Raw genomic sequence first — 17,813 nt, forward strand, 5'->3', positions numbered from 1 at the left:
CTTGGTATCACTCCTTCGAGGTTGCCGCCGATAGTCAGGAGTGTATCCGTAGTCTACAACTTGTTTAGGTATTAAATGGGTATAATTCGGGATAGTTCGTTAGTTACGGTCCGTAAGATACGGATCGTAATTTACGGTATTGCACGGGGTACAGGTTACTCCACCGGGTACGAATAACCGATACAGTATAAACCGGTATTCACTGTACCCCTGTTCGGTACCATACCGAATCATTTCCGCATCTTCGAGAGAGTCCAAAGGCGGCCTTCCCCTCGTACTCGGCGACCATGGCGATGGCGATCGGCATGAAGAGCATCACGGGCGACGCGCACTTCTTCGAGGAGAGCATGAACCTGGACCGCATCCGCAAGCTGCTGGACAACAAGCTGGGCGTGGCGGGCCACGGGGAGAAGCTGGAGGCCATGAAGGCGCTGCTGGCCAGCATCTCCAAGGGCGAGGACGTGTCCATGTTCTTCGCGGACGTGGTCAAGAACGTGATCGTGGCCAGCGTCGAGGTCAAGAAGCTCGTGTACATGTACCTCGTGCACTACGCGGACGCCAACTCGCAGTGCCGCGAGCTCGCGCTGCTCAGCATCAACAGCTTCCAGAAGGACCTGGCGGACCAGAACCAGCTCATCCGGGCGCTCGCCCTTCGGGTCATGACGTCCATCCGCGTGCGCGACATCCTGCAGATCCAGCTCATCGCCATCCGCAAGTGCGCGGCGGACGAGTCGGCCTACGTGCGCAAGTGCGCGACCAACGCCATCTCCAAGGTCTTCGTGGTGGACCCGGAGCAGAAGGACGTGCTGGCCGAGATCATCGGCACGCTGCTCAACGACTCGAGCACGATGGTGCTGGGCAGCGCCGTGCAGGCACTTAACGAGGTGTGCCCCGACCGGCTGGACCTGCTGCACCGCCCCTTCCGGAAGCTCTGCCACTTGCTGGCCGACATCGACGAGTGGGGGCAGACGGTGACGCTCAACGTGCTCATCCGGTACTGCAGGGAGCAGTTCCAGGCCCCCGAGGTCATGAAGGAGGGCAAGAAGGGCAAGGAGATGTTCCCCAAGCGGAAGGCCAGGAGGGGCTTCTACTCGGACGACGAGGGCAGCGGCTCCGAGAGCGACGAGAAGACGGCCTTCAACAAGAGTCAGGGTGGGGGCTTCTCCGGTCAGAGCCCCTTCATGCTGGGAGGAGGAGGCGCGGTGAGGGGCGAGGCGCTGCCTTCCATCGGCTCGGTGTTCCGCAGCGACGCGCTGGCCAGCGGCATCGGAGGAGGAGAGGAGCTGGACGAAGACCACCGACTGCTGCTGCGCTCGTCCATCCCGCTGCTCAAGTCGAGGAACAGCGCCGTCGTGCTGGCCGTCGCCACGCTGCACTACTACTGCGGCACGCACAGCATGGCCACGTCCACGCTCATCGGCAAGTCGCTGGTGCGCATCATGCGCAACCAGCGCGAGATCCAGTACGTTGTGCTGTCGGTCATCTCGTCCATGGCCACGTCGCGCCCGGACATGTTCCGCCCCTTCCTGCAGGAGTTCTTCGTGCGCGCGACGGACCCGGCGTACGCACGCAAGCTCAAGCTCGAGATCCTGACGTCCCTGGTCACGGACGAAAACGTGAGCATCATCTTGAGGGAGTTTCAGGCGTACGTGCGCCACGTGGACAAGTCCTTCGTGACCATGACGGTGCGTGCTCTTGGACGGGTCGCGGACGCGATGCCCTCGGTGGCTGAGCGCTGCCTGAGCGGCCTGATGCGTCTCGTGCGCTCGTCCAACGAGCAGGTCGTGGCCGAGAGCGTCGTCGTGATCCGCCAGTTGCTCCAGCAGCAGGCCATCAAGAAGGACCGCCTCGTGGTAGTGCGATCTCTGGCTGCGATGATGGTGACTGGCCGTGTCACCAGCCCGTCAGCGCGCGCCTCAATCGTATGGATGCTTGGCGAGTTCAACGATGACGGCAACGGAACGACCTGCGCTGCCGAATCGCTGCGTCTGCTTGTGAAGGACTTCTCCGATGAATCGACCGAGGTGCGTCTGCAGATCCTGAACCTGGCGGTGAAGCTTGGACTTCGTGAGCCGCAGAAGCGCACGATCCAGCTGCTGCTCCAGTACGTGATCGAGCTGTGCAAGTTCGACATTGACTACGATGTGCGTGATCGCGCTCGTCTGGTGCGCGCCGCGCTGTCTGGGGACGCTAGCGTCGTGAACCCCCACAAGTTGTTCGCGAGCAAGAAGCCTGCGCCGCTGATTGGATACGACGATGAGACCAAGACACGGTTCACGCTTGGCACCATGTCTAACGTTGTGCACCACAGTGTTCCCGGATACCTGACATTGCCCGAGTGGCGATCAACCAAACCGGACCGCTCGCTACGCGACGAATCATCTTTCGTCGAGACGAACCGTGGCGGTTCTTCGCGTCATGCTCCTAAGACTACCAAGAAGAAGGAGGGCGGGGCGAAGGGATTCTACAGTGACGAGAGCTCAGGATCGGAATCTTCCGGGTCCGAATCTGAGTCCGAGTCTGAATCGGAATCTGGCAGCGGCTCTGAGTACGATTCGGATAGCGGAAGCAGCTCCGGCTCCGAGTCGGCTTCATCCAACTCCGGATCTGAGAGCGAGGCTTCGTCTTCTGAAGAAAGCGAGTCCGAGGAATCGTCAGAGGAGGAAGACCGCCCGCGTCGACGAGAGAAGGGGAAAACCAAGTCGCCACAGAAACAGTCTCAGCCGAAGAAGACAAAGCCTGCTAATGCTTTCGACCCGCTCGACCTGTTGGGTTCACCCACTGTAAACCCGGCTGCTGCTCCTCCGATGCAAGCGTTTGCGCCCATGGCCCCTGCGACTTCCAACCTGCTGGGTGACTTGATGAGTCTGAGTGTGTCGTCTTCGACTACGCCACCTCCGCGACACGAGCTTCTTTCCTCTCTGGCTGGCAACGGTCTGGACGTCCACTACGCCTTCCTTCGTCAGCCGTCCACACACTCTCCGGCAATGAACGTTATCCAGTTGTGGTTCGCCAATAACTCCAATGAGCCCATTTCGCGCGTCCAGATCGTCGGCAAGAACCCTCAGCAGGTGGTTCCGTTCCCCGAGCTTCCCGTGCTGTTCCCTGGTGGCTCTACTTCTATGGCACAACTTCATGTGGACTTCCTGGGTCGTCTCGACAACGTTCCCCTTGAGATCGTGACGAGCGAGGACAAGTACGAGGTGGATCTAGCTCCTGTGGTCGGGGAGCTCTTCTTGCCGCAGCAGATGAGTCTGGAGGAATTCGAGCGTCGCATCTCGATGACGGACTCGACGTCTCTCCACACGAGCGAGTTCACGCTGCCTGTTCCAGTTCAGATGAACTCGGTCGTGCAGGCCGTGCTCAAGGACTGCAATGTGGCTCAAGTATACGAGATCAACAACATGAACGGCGTCGTGGGCAAGTGCAAGTTGGCAGGCCGATTCCGCAGTGGAAACGCCAGTGCTGAGAACGTCCTTATCGGTCTGGAGGTTCAGCTGCAGACTGGTAAGGGACGGCTGCTCGTGGTCATGCGCGACTCTGTTCTCGCTCAGAGACTTACGACGGGAATTAAGCGTGCCATGCCACTCCAAGGTTAAGTAAGACTGGGGTTGAGTGCTCCCTCCGGGGATCTAGCACAAAGTTTGGAATAAACTCGGCATGTTTTCGATAGATTTTGTACATTTAGGTGTTCAGTCAAGGAACATCATGGCAGATATGATAATATTGATGATCGCAGTCGTCCCGAACAGCGCGGCAAGGAACGAGCCGAGCCCTTTGATCCGGTCGAACTCGATGCCTGCCGTGATCTCCAGCACGATGGACGTGTAGTCCACGACAACCTCGACCACAACCTGCAACAGGAGCATGTTGAGCTGGTTTGATCTCCTTGCTGCCTCGTCAGACGCCGACATCGACGCGTTCAACGGCCTCAGCAGCGAGTAGTACGGGTGGTTGCTGTAGAAGAAGAGGATCGAGGCTGAGCAGCCGATGGCGATGTACTCAGCGTACATGTCGGCGTTGAGCTCGGCTGTGTGGTACGCTTGTCGCTGATGTCTCCACAGCTCGAAGCCGATCTGCTTGCAAGCGACCGAAGACAATCGTCTGTCATCAGCTCCCATTGAAGGTCTGATGGACGCGAGAGAGCGGCTCGCACGCCCAGGACGTTTGTTGTTAGTCTGGAACGGCAGCTTTGGCGGCTCTTCCAGGTAATCTTGCCGACGACGGATGCTGTACGTGACGATGAAGGCTTTGACGACGCGGACACAAATCTCGAGGACGGCCATGGCGAACGTCCCAGCCGCAGCCATCCCAGTGTTCTTCATGCCCAGCAGAACGATCCGCGCTTGTGTATCGATCAGCACTGTGGGCACTGCTACAAGGATGCACATGACGCGGATGCTGCGGATTCGCTTCTTGATTACCACGTGCTTGGCGCCTTCCTGCAAGGCGAGCTTGGCTACTGTACTGAGAGCCATGAAACACCCGACGATCGAGGAGTTCTGCTCCGCTATCCGCATCTGGCTCAAGAGCTGCACGTACGCTCCTGCAAGGACCACGGGCAAGCACAAACTGGAGTTTTTCACGTATCCGCACCAAAAGCTTGGTGATACGTAACTTGGGCCGATGTCGAGCGCTGTTGGATAGACTCTGGCGTTCATATTGAGCCCCACGGTGATCACTGGCATCTTGCGCTTCTGCTGGCGTCTATCGAGTCGTTCCTTCCCCTCGCGCGTCTCCATGAAGTAAATTCGTCGAGTGGTCATTATGACGCTGGTGTTGATGATCTGGTTGCACAAACAATGCAGTAAAACTCGGCTTTGAATCTGGAGGCGCCCTCCCTTTGAGACAGCTGAGCCACTAGAGTGCCCATTCCAAACATTAGCAGCAGCGTGAGGATGATGCAAGGGCCAGAGCCTCGGAGCAGCTTTGTGGCACAGATGAGAACGCTCGGACGCTGCTTGGGATGGCCGATGAAGCGCTGGGTCAGCAGAATAATGGCCACGGCGTACAGAACTCCACACCAAACAACGTTCGCGATGATGAGCTCGTATCGGGATTGGAGCCGGGAAGGTTTGAGCGAGAAGACATTTCCAGCGAAGTAGCACGCGTTCACGAGCCACGCACACGCGATACTGCCGACGGCATTCCGCACCACCATTTGCTGCACTCTCAAGGCTTGGACCCAAGTCCCGCGCTGGACGAGGTCCTTCAGAGCGCGATGCCATAGCGAAATACGTGAAGCTCTTCGAGAATTGACAGGTATCAAGGGCCCAAGCTGGGCCAAAGACCGACTGAAACGCATTGTCCTCTAGCCACGCGAGCGCACAAATCTCTGGGAAACCGTGCAGCCAACAAAGACCAAGCTGCTCGTATCTCACGAGGGCGAAGACGACCAGCGCGGGGGGGTCATACGTTATTCCGGGGAATCTACCGCCACCGATCGGGACCATATCCGACCGGATTTGACCACTACTCACCTTTTTTGGATCCGAATGATTCCCCCGGTATCCGTTTGAGTAGAGCAAGCACGCCCTAAAGAAGAAACGCGCTCACCCAGCACGAAGTCGAAGAGGTTGGAAGGCCTCGCGGACGGCCACCTCGAGGCCACGCTACAGCTGTCTATCCTACGGATACGACTGCCGAGAGCCCGGCGTTCTATCGCGGCGACGTCACTGTGGAGCGCTGCGTCCGGCATGAGTGGGTCTCTGTCTCTGGCTAGCGGTGCATCATCGTCCTCGTCGAGCGGGTCTGTGCGTCTATCGACGGGTGCGGCGGCCGAGTAGGCAACATCAAGCTGTCCGTGGGCAGTGGCGATACGGCTAAGGGCGGCGGCGTGCGCTGGTTTGAATACGACGAGCACCGCTGCGGGCGGCGTGGGCGGCGACGTGGCCGTGTCCAGCGGCGCGAGCAATAGCTTCACGAGCGGCAATGTGCTGATGCACACTCCGGATGGCGGCGTGGGCGCAAACAGCACGGCCGCTTCGTCGGGCCTGATCAAACTGACGACGGGCTGGGCTCGGCGGGCGACTTGCGGTAACGGCGGATCCGTCTTGCTCAGCGTGGGCACGGGCAGCAGCGGTGCTGGCGAGGCTATCTCGCTGCGGTTTGGCGGCACACAGGCTGGAACAGGAGCGGCTCTTGCAGCGCAGGTGACGTGTCTGACTGCGGGGGCGAAAGTGGTCCGCCGTCTTCGGTTTGAGTGCTGACGAGCAGCAACAAGTAAACGTTGCGATGGTCGCTGCCTAGAGACAAGTGACCAACCTGATCAGGAAGAACCTCGTCATCAGATGCCGCAAGCCCGTGTCCTCCGCGTTTGAGCTGCTGCTGCCGCCCTCGCTCGTGTTCATCGCCAACCTGGACTCGATCTTCGGTACCGGGGGCAACTACAGCAGCTCGTCCGAGGCGGCCACGGGCACCATTATGTACACGGGACTGGACTCGCCGGCGTACACGGACTACGGAGCGCTGAGTACCAACATGCCGACGTTCTACAGCAGCGGCCAGAGCGTGAGGCAATTCCTGCTGATCAGCTACATCAAGTTCGTGTCCACGACCACGACGGCCACGATGATCGAGAAGAACCGGAGACCTAACAGCTCGTCCACGTAGGGCTTGATGCTACCCTAGCGCTCGATGGCGAGCAACACAACGGGCATGACATTTAGCGTTCAGCGTTCTGCAAGGGCTGCGCTGCGTTCGAGATTGCTAAGGACACCAAGCTGTGGATGAAAGGCCAGCTCATGAATGCGAGATTGGTTCAGCTCGCAAGAAGGAAAACATAATGTATGTTTGATGGATTGAACATGTGCGATGTAATGATCTTATCTAATCGATCCTATCTGACTGTCTTGGTTGCTCTTTCGTTTTGTGCAGTAAAGACGCAGTGCTCGAGTCAATGGCAGACCTCCTTCCAGTGCTCGTTCTCGCTGAAAGCGGACGAGCTGTCGGACGAGTTGAGTTTGTCCGGCTCCGTGGACCGCGAGCTGCCGGTCTTCTAGTACTTGCCGTGCGTCGTCTGCAGCTGCGGGGTCATCTTCTGCGTGAGTTCGACCTCCTTGTTGATCGCGTCGCAGGCGCATCAGTGCTCCGAGCTCCTGGCTGGTCCTCAGCAGCTCCGCCAACTGCTTCTTCAACTTGGCGTTCTCCTCTCGCATGCGCGCGAGCTCGTCGTCTTGCTCAGCTTTCTCCATCTTGAACTTGGAGAACTCCTCGCCCACGCGGTTGATCTCTCTCTCCTTCTCGATCTTCTCGATGCACAGTTTGGAGAAGATCTGACGAGCCAAGCGGCCACGCTAGATGCGGATAGCTGCTGCCTCCGCCTCCTGTCTGCCCTCCTTCATCACGGCGAACTGCTTCCGCTCCTGGTTTTTCGCTCCACCTTGTCCAGGTCCTTGTAGCCGTGCTCTGCGCTGCACTGCTCCACCTGCCGGCGCTCAGGTTGCGCCCCTTCGTCACGTCAAAGTGCTTCAGCACCGCCTCGGTGTCTCCAGCTCATAGCGAACGTCTGTCACGGCTTGAACTCCCTTTGAACGACCTTGTACTCAATTCTAAACTGACTTATAAACTTATAAACAAACATGCGGCGGAGTGTCGGAGTTCGGAGCTCGGTGTCGGATATGTCGGGGCCTGTCGGCCCCAACATATCGTATGAACCCATTATCTACCTCCTGGCGGGTTTACGAGGCTAGAATAGGCCGCGGAAGCTAACTTCGTCGTCCATGCAAGTTCGTCACGACACCTGGGAAAACTCCTAAAGATGTAGATTTATGCATTACTACTTCTGCTTGAGCAGCCACTTGTGTTGTCGACGGCAGCTCGGTATGGTGGCAGAACTTGCAACTCCATCGTATTTCTTCAGCAAAAGGTGCTTCGTGCTTCACCCAATCGTCCATAGATTTTTTTAGTTTCACGTAAAACCAGAAAGCGGTGATTGCATGTGCATTTCAAAGTCCAGTCGTTGCGAAGTCGATGAGAGCGATGCAACCTGCGTTGCACATCACTTTGCTGCCTTACAAGGACAGAGTTTGAGCAAGTTATTGTCGCGTGTCAATACGTCGTACTATGACTGGTAATTATGCTTGGCCGACTTTGGGGAGTTATAGCATGACAATGTTGAGCATCAATTCACTGCAAACGGCGCAAACGGTGCAAATTATGCTGAATTGCAAGTCTGCTCAGGCTTCGTCTTCTTGGCACTCAGGAAAGAGCCTCGCCCATTACTTCAGAAAAATTCCTCCAGCAGTCACGATGCAAATTGTGCTACAAGTTGTAGCACTTGCTTGTATCAATGCTCCATTAAATAAATTTCAATTTCAAAGCATTTTCACGCGGGAAATGAAAAATCATGTCGATAAAAAACTACTTCGAGGTATCCTTTTATTAATTAATAATCTTGCTTTAATAGCTTTCAATAGCCAGCCAGTCAGCGAAGAAGATCATGCCGCCGATCAACATGACCAGCGTGGCCCTTGCCGCTCTCCCTCACGTGCTCTCAATGATCTCATCGTTCCTTGACGCTACAGGCGAGATGACTCTGTCGGAAGCCTGCATGGACCACATTTGGGCAAGTAGCTGCGTCACGGCGGCCGAGCGGACCCCCGGCTGGTCGCGCTTCAACTGGCTGCGCTCGGACTCGATCGACGCCCAGTGGCAATTCGAGTTGTCAATGGATAAAGCAGCCGCATACGAGTATTGGGACGTCGTTCGGTGGCTCCTTAACCACTTCCAGGACTTCCGCGTAACGCAGGTCGCTGTGGAGGAAGTCATTCGGGCCAATCAGTTTGAGCTGTTGAAAGAGATGCTGGGCCGCAACCGAATCGATTCCGAAGGCGAGAGGATCACGCTAGGACGCGGAATCAATTGGACGTGTGAAGACATGCAAGACTGTGATGAGGAGGTCGCCCACTGGCTGTTTGCCACCACCCCTATCGCTAGCGTCGCTGGCCAACTGAGCTCGTTGGTGTCTTTTTGTCAGCGTGAAGCGGATATCACGCGAGCGGAGTGGTTCATCAAGAGAGGCTGCCCGTACAGGGCAGCAGATGCGGTGTGTAGTGACCCAGACGTAACTTGCTGGATGTTTGCAAGAGGTGGAGTGGGGGAGGGCGACGTCGCCAGAGCGTTGCAGTCAATGGCAGGAGCTGGTCGCCTGGGCATAGTACAGTGGATTCTGAGCAAATACCCTCCGAGCAGCACCCGGGGCTGGCAACAATGCGGGGCAGATGCGTTTTGGTCTGCGTGTCAGTCGAATTGTTTGCCTGTTGTGAAATATTTCTTGGAACATGGACCGAGTCAACCGTGCTTGGACCTATACCCGAATGCCATGTCTGAAGCTGCTGTCCGAGGGCATCTAGACTTGGCAAACTACCTTCACTCACAAGGTTTCACTGCAATGGATGGTTCCATATTTCGTCGTGCAGCAGTAGCCGGGTGCCTGGAGGTTGTTCAGTGGCTTTGCTGTCAGTTTGGAGCGAGTTTCTCGCTATTAGATAGTTAGGGGGGGGGAAACGGAAATGCTCATGATGAGAGTGGCGACAGCCCTGGATTTCGCAGCTGAACGTGGCCACCTCGACATTGTCCAGTATCTCCACAAGTTGTCCGTTGAAGCTGGTCCAGACAAAAGACGTGTTTGGCAGCGATCAACCTCGCGGCGGCTGGACACCTCGACGTAGTTCAATGATTAATTACACTTCAACAGGTCCGAAGGACGTTCGTCGGACGCCATGGACCTGGCAGCAGGAAAAGGCTACCTGGAGATTGTCAAGTGGCTACACGAACATCGTACGGAGGGCTGTAACAGTAGCGCGATGGACTCAGCTGCATCAGATGGGAATCTTGAAGTCGTGAAGTTTCTGCATCAAAATCGTTCGGAGGGCTGCACATCCGCCGCAATGGAAAATGTTGTCCAGAATGGTCATCTTCATGTCGTCCAATGGCTCTATGACAACTGGAGTGAAGATGTCTCGGCCGAAATCCTGGACATTGCCGCTGTCTCTGGTCACCTAAACGTTGTAAAATGGCTGTACAAGAACGGCGTACGCTGCGACGAACGTAGGACATCCCGAAGTGACCCAGTGGCTGCTGTCTCGAGGTCCCCACTGCCCAGAGCCCGACTTGGAAACGATCAAAATGGCCCTGTGGAAGGAGCTTCTCGACTTCATCCACTGGATGCTGAAGCGCTTCCCCGCGAAGATCGCTACGACTGAAGTGATGGAAATGGCTGCTCGCGAGAACAAGTTCGAGGTGGTGCTGTTCTTGCACTCACAAGGCACCGAGCGGTTGAGGGAGGACACGATCGAAAGTCTTATCGGCAGGAGGCTCCAGTGTGGCTGTCATTGCCGTGCATCTCTAAATATATATAATATATATTCACCCGACAATGCACGTAAGAGAAAATAAAAACAGAAAGTATCCAGGATGATGCCAACGTACGTGGCGAGTTGCTGTTCTCACACGTCACAGATAATCATCTCCGATCTATGTGCCGCACACATTCCTCCTCATACAAATTCCAAGTGAGCAACCCCCGTCAGTATCCAAGAAGCGACAAGCAACAAGAAGCGGAAAGCTCATTTATTTTCCCCCTTCACACTGCTCTAAGGCCCCCCACAGACGCACACGCCCCACGATGCTGCTGAACCACCTCATGTTCTGGATGATGATGACGGAGGGCGCCATCTGCCTGGTGCTGAGCCTCCCGTTCGGCCAGTGGGTCTCGCACGCCGTCATCTCGTTCCTGATGAAGCACCTGGGCGGCAAGGACTCGCCGGCCAACATGGTGGCCACGGTGGTGCTGGCCATTGTGTCTTTGCTCTTCATCTGTGCGTCAGCTCCCTCCTCGTGGTGGAATCACCTCTGTAGACACAGTACAAGTGGAGATATCGACCATTGCTCTCTAACTGTTAACTGTTTTTTTCTTAATGTTTTTTTATTATTCCTACAGCGGACGTGACGACCGTTTACAAGCACCACTCGTCGGACGAGGTGCTGAGCGATGGCATGCGCATCCGCCTGCTCACGGCGCAGCGCGACATGTACATCACGGGCTTCTGCCTGTTCCTGTTCCTGCTGCTGCGCCTCGTGTACATCGCGCTGGCCACGAACCTGCGGCTGGAGAAGAGTTTGGGCGCCATGAAGAAGCAGGCCGAGGGCGCCGCGGCCGGCTACAAGTCGCTCCTGGCCGAGAACGAGAGCTTCAAGCAGCAGACGGCCAAGCTGCACCAGCTGCTGGAGGCCGAGGAGGACGACGGCGACAAGAAGAAGAAGCTCGACGTGCTGGCCAAGCTCGTGCAGGAGAACGCCGACCTGGAGGCCAAGGTCAAGGCCTCGGCCGAGCAGCTCAAGAAGGCCGAGGGCCAGGTGGCGGCCGTGACCAAGCAGGCCGAGGGACAGAGCTCGGCCTTCATGAAGCTCATGGACGAGAAGAGCGAGGCGGACAAGCAGCTCGAGACGGCCAAGGCCCAGGACGAAGAGCTCAAGCGGCAGCGCGAGTTGATCGCCAAGCTCACGGAGGAGCGCGACTCGCTCAAGACGCAGATCCAGGACTACGACTTCATGTTCGCTGAGGCCAAGAAGAAGGCCGAGTAAGCTGACTGACTGACAAGAACAGGCGGGCGCAGAGTTATCTCCACGATGCACGTGCACGCCAACACAAGACGAAAAAAATATGGTTGTTTTTCCCTGTGTATACTAGTTGTTCGTATGTGTGTGCAGTTGATCTCCCTGGGTTTTAACTGTTGTGGTGCAGGTACTGCAAGCGTTCTTGAATAATCTGCAGTCTCGAGCTCGCAGTGCTGGAGGTTGACGATGATACTGACGACGCTGGAGACGTAGGCGCTAGAGGACTGGGTGGGCCGTGAGGGCTCGGTGTCAGGTTCAGCGGAGCAGGACGAATACTCCCACTGAATCGACGCTGCGTGACGGCGCTCTGGACGTGAATCCGCATGGCCCACACTTTCTCCGCTGCATCATCGGGATTCTCCACCTCTTCGTCGGTATCTTGTTGCCGCTGTTGCTTCTTCGATGCGTCATCGCCGCCAGTGTAGCGCGTGAACACTCGGACGTGCAGCGCTCGGTTTTGCTTCAGGATGGGGATTAACAGCAGGCGGAAAGCGTCTTTCACCTCGGGCGTCATATCCTCCAACTCAAGCGTGCAGCCTTCAGGAGGCAGCTCCAGCACACGGTTTGATGACGCACCCCTCAGTGGTGGAACCCCAGGGTAAGCCTCCATTCGCGCCAGCCACCGTCTCACTCCAAGCTGCTTTTTCCGATCACGGGTCCAATTCTGCAGGATGAGCGCCGTTTCCCGGGAGGTTATGGTGAAGGTGGGGATCGGCATGGACCCATTCGCACTATCTCCAGCGTCACACTCGTACCATTGCGCCAACGCCATCAGAACACGCCTTCGCAACGTAATCACAGTCTTCTGCTTCACAGGAGAGTCCTCTAGCTTGGTCTGTACCTTCAGCATCACTGCAAAGCGCAGCAAGCTCAACGCGACCGTCAAAATCGGCAACTGTCCCTTCTCACTTGCTGCTTGGCCTTGAAGACGCTCACACAAAGCAGGGAGAATGTCGGCGTGAGTCTCAAACAGGCTCAGTGCATCACTCACAGCACCCAACAGCGTCTGCAAGTGCGTCAAGAAGCCATCCATCTCGCTGATCCCCGACCGCAAAAGTGCCCAAGCTTTTGAAGGAGGCAGCGCCTGGATTTCCTTGTCGCTGAGACCGTGAAACGCCTTCAGTGTGTACGGAGCATTGGCCGGTTCAACGGTGGGCGAAAGCTTGTGATCTTCTGCAGCTAGGAGCTGCGTTTCCAGGGACTCGCACTGATCCTGGACTCGACTTAGATACTGCAAGTGCTTCTGCGTTTTCTCCTCCATCGCCGACTGGCAACTGAGAAATTCTTCTGTCGTGAGCTTCGAGGCCTGACGAGCTTCACGGACTTCCTGCTGAAGTGCCTTTTTCTCCATTGCCAGGGCTCGGGCATTTTTCTCGAGTTCAGCCGCCGATTTTGAAGCCTCGGCAAGTTTGGCTTTGTAGTTTGTAGCTTCACCCAGTCGATTGGACTCCGATTCCGCTAGCTGGCCTTGGACCATCGCAAGGTTACTTTCGAGATCGCGCCGAGCCCGGACATGTTGGTCGTTTGCCTGCTGCATAGCCTCCAGAGTGCCCGACAACTTCGCGATATTCTCTTCGTGTTCAATTGCCGCTTGAGAAAGCTTCGCTTCAGCAGCAAGAAGTTGTGATCTCACGTCCTCCAACGTATGTTCCCGGTCACGTAGCGTATCAGCTGAGTTCGCGAGGGCTTCCTCCTGGTCACGAACAGTCTGCAAAGCCTGCGCAAGCTCCGATTCACGCTGCTTGTCGCCAGCAATTACTTTCGATTTTGTATCCGCCAGCTCCGCACGAACCTCAACCAGATGATCTTCAGCGTCGCGCAGTGCTGCAGCATGTTCCTCTTTCATCTCCACGAGTTTTGCTGCGTCGGTTTCCGCTTCAACAGCTCGCTGAGCCTCAGAATCTTCGAGCCGTTTCTGCAGTTCCGCGCACTGACTTTCCAGGCCTTGGATCCTCGTGGAATACTGCTCTTGAGTCACTTCTTGATCATGCAGCGTCTTCTCCTTTCCACTCCTCAGTTCCAGCTCCAAAGCTGCACACTTCTTCTGCAATTCGGTCACCTGCTGTTCGTACTTCTCACACAGCTCCTTCTCCTTCAGCTCACCCTCCCGTCGAACCCTTTGGCTCAACTCCCCCACCAACGCGTCTATCTTCTCTTCATGCTCCAACTGCAGCTTCAACTCGCGTTCTTCAACTTCACTCTCTAGCTTCGCCCTCTCCTCCTCCTTCTCCTGCAACTGCTGCTTCAAGATGCTGCCCGTCTGCGCGTGAGTTGCCAATTTGGCCTCCACCTTCTCCTTCTCCTCCTGCAGCTTGCTCTTCTCATCCTTCAGAATCTCCACCTGGGTCTCTAGAAATTCATAGTTCTCCTTGGCCGCCTGCTGCTCCAGCACCGCATCTGCCACTTTGCTCTTCTCTGTCTGCAGCGCGTGGTGCGCGTCTTCAAGCCTCGTCTCTAGCTCCCCTTTCTGCAGAGCGAACGCTGCCTGCTGGGCCAACATGGTCTGCGTCTGCTGCTGCACCGTCGCCGTGAGGCTGTGGAGCTTGTTGAGGAGCGCCAACTTCTCCACTCCGTCTTCTTCTCCTTCTTCATGATCTTCTTCTTCTTCTTCTTCTTCTCGCTGATTATCTTCAATTTCCGGACTCTTCTCCTTCTTTTGACAATTATTCTGCCCAAATTTCTGCTCCATTTCACCTAACCGCGCTTCATACTTGGCCGCCATTCGCCATAATTGGGAATTGAAGTCTTCCTGCTGCATGTGCTGCGCCTCGCGAGCCGCGCGGCTCTGCGCTGCGCTGGGCGGCGGTCCGTGTGTCTGCAGGTGCGTGAGCGAGGCCTCCAGCGCGCGCTTGTCCCTGCGCGTCTTCACCAGGTCCGCGCGCAGCAGCTTCAGCGCCGCGTAGGCGTCGCGCAGATCTTTCTCCATTTTGGCGCAGAACTGATAATGACGGCAATGAAAGATGGGAGGGTTCACTTGAAATTGGTATGGGTGATTTAGGGGGACAACTTTACTGTACGGTATTTTCGTATAACTACATGCTCGCTTCTCACTGGGACGAATGGCAGCCACCTTGGTGTCCACGGGATAGTGGCTAGGCTAGCCCTTCCAATAGAGGCGAAGCTAACACTGGACATTGGCTTACTGTAGGACGCTGGTATCTAATACATGTAGATAGCATCTATCGACGCGTGTGTGGAGTATTCTTCCTGACGACAGCGATGCCGGCGGCGACGGCTGCAGCGCAGCCGTTGCAACAAGGACTGCGTCAACGTTGTCACTTCATAAACTACGTATGTGTGCCGCATCAACAGCGGCACTTCATAATCAAGTGCCATTGATTGGAGCTGGAGGGTATTGGGAGCACGCCCTCCATGAAGCGGACCGATAAACTGCTTGCCTAAATAAACTCACTCACCAGCGGAAAGAAGTCTTACTTCGCAAGCTACTTTGCAGCACACAAACGTCATAAAAACATCGAATTGTTTTGTTGGCATGCGATTTACATTCATCGGCGACAAACTCTATTATTTGTAGTGTGTCTCAGTTCTGGCAGCAGCAAGATAGCGCTCTCAGAAAACCCTCCAAATTTCTCCCAATCAGAGACGAAAAGAACTGAGACCCCCTTTGTAGTTCGGCAGCAGCAACATGCCTCATGCGTGGTCTTTGCTAATTAAGCCTATTGCTCAACTACAGTAGTGCGCCCATGCATATACCGAATTTGAGATTTCCTAAAGCAGAGCTTTCTCCTAAATGACACACTCACATAACCAATCATGTTGAGCCGTTCATACAGCTCGCTGATCGAGATCTCCTACCTAATGAGTCTTGGTCGCGAATGTACAGGTAATGGTACATCAATAGACACGAACAGATCAGCAGCATACACAAATCGACAATCCTATCCAAAACCCCACGCATGGTACACCAATGTACAGATTACTGGCGGCTAGTAGACATAAGGGCCCTTCTCGCATTCCGAGTGATGCAGGCGCGTTATACAAGAACCGCACTGCTGCCTGTCTGCTCCAGTCATCGTTTCAGCTAACACTTTCGGGTGACACCAAGCATCAGGCGGTCTCTCAAGCTAGCCGGCTTTGCCGACCACCGCTGGAGTGGACTAAACTAAGAGCGTGCTGTAATGAAGATGAATACGTGAAATTTCGCTGGGAAGCTTTTTGTTGTTCGGTGGTGCGTGCCAAAAAGGATCGTCCGTGCATCATCTGCCCTGGGGAACACGATATGGTTGAGCGCCGACTGCGCTGTCGTAGCGAAACCTGTGAGAGCAGCACGGGACCGATAAAGTGCCCGACGTGCTGGAAAGTTCATCACTGTCCAGTAGTTTCGAAGTGAGTGGATCATTCTAAGCAACGGAGCAGCTCATTTTCGTGGAGAGATCGAACGCGCGGTACCGCCTACGCCTAAGGTTACAGAAGAGATGAAAGAATACATTCATCGCATGGACGAGAACGCTGTACCGCCTCGTCTCATCTGGAGCAACTTACTGCGCGCACCCGATGTCCCGAAGCCAATGCTGGGCTACCCGTCCTACACCCAAGTTAAGCGCAGTGTGAAACATATACGATGGCTACAAACTATTACGATGGCTACAAACTATTACGGGGTTCGAGAACGCCACCTACCCGATGTGTTTTTTCACGTGCTTTACAACGTGCCTAAGCGCATCCTGCATTTACCAAATACCGTTCGTGGAGTAGTTTACCGTGGCATTCTTGACATGCACTACGCAACTAGTCAAGTCCAGTTGATGACGGTGTGGGCTCGAATGGCTACAGAGTGGAAATGTGATAGTCGACTGTGGAGTTTTGTTGAATATTGCGATTCTCAGTGGCTTAGTAGCCGATTTTGGCGGTGGCAGATTTACCATTCTCCTGGTGGATTCGTAACGACTAACAATCCATGTGAAGTTTTCAACGCTAGTATCAAGCGTTTCACGCTCCGCAAGGTTATGGATATGAGACGCCTCATCCAAAAACTTCTGACTATCGCGGAAGACACCTCGATCTGTATTCAACCTAGTAGTACGTCCGCGCGCCCACACCCACCTCAAGAGGCTAAAACGCTTGCGAACTTCCAAGTTTCATCGCAGCGGGTTGCTGTTTTAATACGGGAGAGCATTCTGTCGTACGAGTGCAGTACTTAGGCGACGGGATAACGGACGATGCAGACATCCAAGAAGTTTCAAGCATTGGAGACTCACAGGCCACTGCAACCCAGTCTAATGGGGTACTTCTGTTTGAAGGTTGTTTGACTGACGCTGAAAAAAGGTCGGCGGCCACGTTTTACCGTTCCACTGTGAAGTGGTCAGTTCGGTGGGCTCACCACCTGGGTATGCCGCCGAGTGGATGGGTAGTGCGCATTAACACGTTTGAGTGTATGTGCCCCTACCTCACAAAATTTTTATCGTGCGCCCACGTGATCTGCGGCCGGGTCGCGTTCGGTTTAAGTGTTCCGGGCGTCGGCGGTTTGCACCTTAAGTTCAAGAACCGACGGATTCGCCGTACTGGCCATCGTGACACCAAAGTCAAGGCTCCTGTGCTGGTTCATAGTGCGCCCTTGACTTCGGTTGAACCGGCAGCTCCCAACACATAACTTGTGATCGAGCCAAAAACCGGCTCGGCGGAACAATTGGAACTTATCAGCTCAGCTGTACAGGATTTTCTGCACGATAATACGGTCGACTTCTATGAATTGGATTTCTCGACGTCAACGGACGCAAGCATTTGTGATGACTACAATCAATTCGACGCCAGCTGGAGCTAACTACTCAGTGCAGATATGAGTGGAACAGGAATGCGTCCACACAACACAGGATTCTATTTTTCCGTTTTAGCCTCGTCAAGCCCCACGCCGCCATTCTCACAGCGCGACGTTCCGCCGAATGGGGCAACTTCTGTCTTGCCACAAGTGTATCCACCAGCCCAAGAACAAATTCCTATCCACCGCCCACGGGGCCGGCCCCCTCTTGCATCGCATGCCTTGTACATTCCGTACCTGCTGCGATAACGTCTAGGTTACTGGAACTAGCGCAAGTAACGAACAAAAATACACGTTTCATTTTACGTATTTAGAATATTCAACGCTTACCATACTGTAATCTCTAAATTGCACTAGACCAGGTAGATATCACGTATATCACTCCTTCGTGCACTTGAAAACAATAGCTAGAAGTGCA

General features: G+C 55.3%; 9 protein-coding genes across 9 annotated transcripts; 7 read left to right on the top strand and 2 right to left on the bottom strand.

Moving 5' to 3' along the window:
- Positions 1-287: 287 nt before the first annotated feature.
- Positions 288-3,599, top strand: PHYSODRAFT_332637 (hypothetical protein; the record flags this gene model as incomplete). Its single annotated transcript, XM_009529669.1, has 1 exon — positions 288-3,599. One exon carries the CDS (start codon positions 288-290, stop codon positions 3,597-3,599), a length of 3,312 nt encoding a protein of 1,103 aa, XP_009527964.1.
- A 93-nt stretch (positions 3,600-3,692) lies between these two features.
- On the bottom strand, positions 3,693-5,228 carry PHYSODRAFT_499339 (hypothetical protein; the record flags this gene model as incomplete). Its single annotated transcript, XM_009529670.1, has 1 exon — positions 3,693-5,228. One exon carries the CDS (start codon positions 5,226-5,228, stop codon positions 3,693-3,695), a length of 1,536 nt encoding a protein of 511 aa, XP_009527965.1.
- Positions 5,229-5,696: 468 nt separating this feature from the next.
- Positions 5,697-6,612, top strand: PHYSODRAFT_332639 (hypothetical protein; the record flags this gene model as incomplete). Its single annotated transcript, XM_009529671.1, has 3 exons — positions 5,697-5,782; positions 5,861-6,182; positions 6,250-6,612. The coding sequence occupies 3 exons, from the start codon at positions 5,697-5,699 to the stop codon at positions 6,610-6,612; spliced, it is 771 nt and encodes a 256-aa protein (XP_009527966.1).
- Positions 6,613-6,998: 386 nt separating this feature from the next.
- Positions 6,999-7,639, top strand: PHYSODRAFT_286134 (hypothetical protein). The gene has a single exon (XM_009529672.1). The coding sequence runs from the start codon at positions 7,300-7,302 to the stop codon at positions 7,498-7,500; it is 201 nt and encodes a 66-aa protein (XP_009527967.1). The 5' UTR covers positions 6,999-7,299; the 3' UTR covers positions 7,501-7,639.
- An 816-nt stretch (positions 7,640-8,455) lies between these two features.
- Positions 8,456-9,496, top strand: PHYSODRAFT_301374 (hypothetical protein; the record flags this gene model as incomplete). The annotated part of the gene is made up of 1 exon (XM_009529673.1): positions 8,456-9,496. One exon carries the CDS (start codon positions 8,456-8,458, stop codon positions 9,494-9,496), a length of 1,041 nt encoding a protein of 346 aa, XP_009527968.1.
- Positions 9,497-10,128: 632 nt separating this feature from the next.
- PHYSODRAFT_255626 (hypothetical protein) lies at positions 10,129-11,586 on the top strand (the record flags this gene model as incomplete). The annotated part of the gene is made up of 3 exons (XM_009529674.1): positions 10,129-10,322; positions 10,612-10,820; positions 10,943-11,586. The coding sequence occupies 3 exons, from the start codon at positions 10,129-10,131 to the stop codon at positions 11,584-11,586; spliced, it is 1,047 nt and encodes a 348-aa protein (XP_009527969.1).
- A 142-nt stretch (positions 11,587-11,728) lies between these two features.
- Positions 11,729-14,377, bottom strand: PHYSODRAFT_559471 (hypothetical protein; the record flags this gene model as incomplete). Its single annotated transcript, XM_009529675.1, has 1 exon — positions 11,729-14,377. One exon carries the CDS (start codon positions 14,375-14,377, stop codon positions 11,729-11,731), a length of 2,649 nt encoding a protein of 882 aa, XP_009527970.1.
- A 1,588-nt stretch (positions 14,378-15,965) lies between these two features.
- PHYSODRAFT_411463 (hypothetical protein) lies at positions 15,966-16,202 on the top strand (the record flags this gene model as incomplete). Its single annotated transcript, XM_009529676.1, has 1 exon — positions 15,966-16,202. A coding segment is annotated over one exon (237 nt), but the record flags the coding sequence as incomplete, so codon positions are not given.
- A 536-nt stretch (positions 16,203-16,738) lies between these two features.
- On the top strand, positions 16,739-17,230 carry PHYSODRAFT_499717 (hypothetical protein; the record flags this gene model as incomplete). The annotated part of the gene is made up of 1 exon (XM_009529677.1): positions 16,739-17,230. A coding segment is annotated over one exon (492 nt), but the record flags the coding sequence as incomplete, so codon positions are not given.
- Between the last annotated feature and the right edge of the window lie 583 nt (positions 17,231-17,813).

This window comes from Phytophthora sojae (genome assembly GCF_000149755.1).
Source record: "Phytophthora sojae unplaced genomic scaffold PHYSOscaffold_4, whole genome shotgun sequence".
In the NCBI taxonomy this organism is placed as follows: Eukaryota; Oomycota; class Peronosporomycetes; order Peronosporales; family Peronosporaceae; genus Phytophthora; species Phytophthora sojae.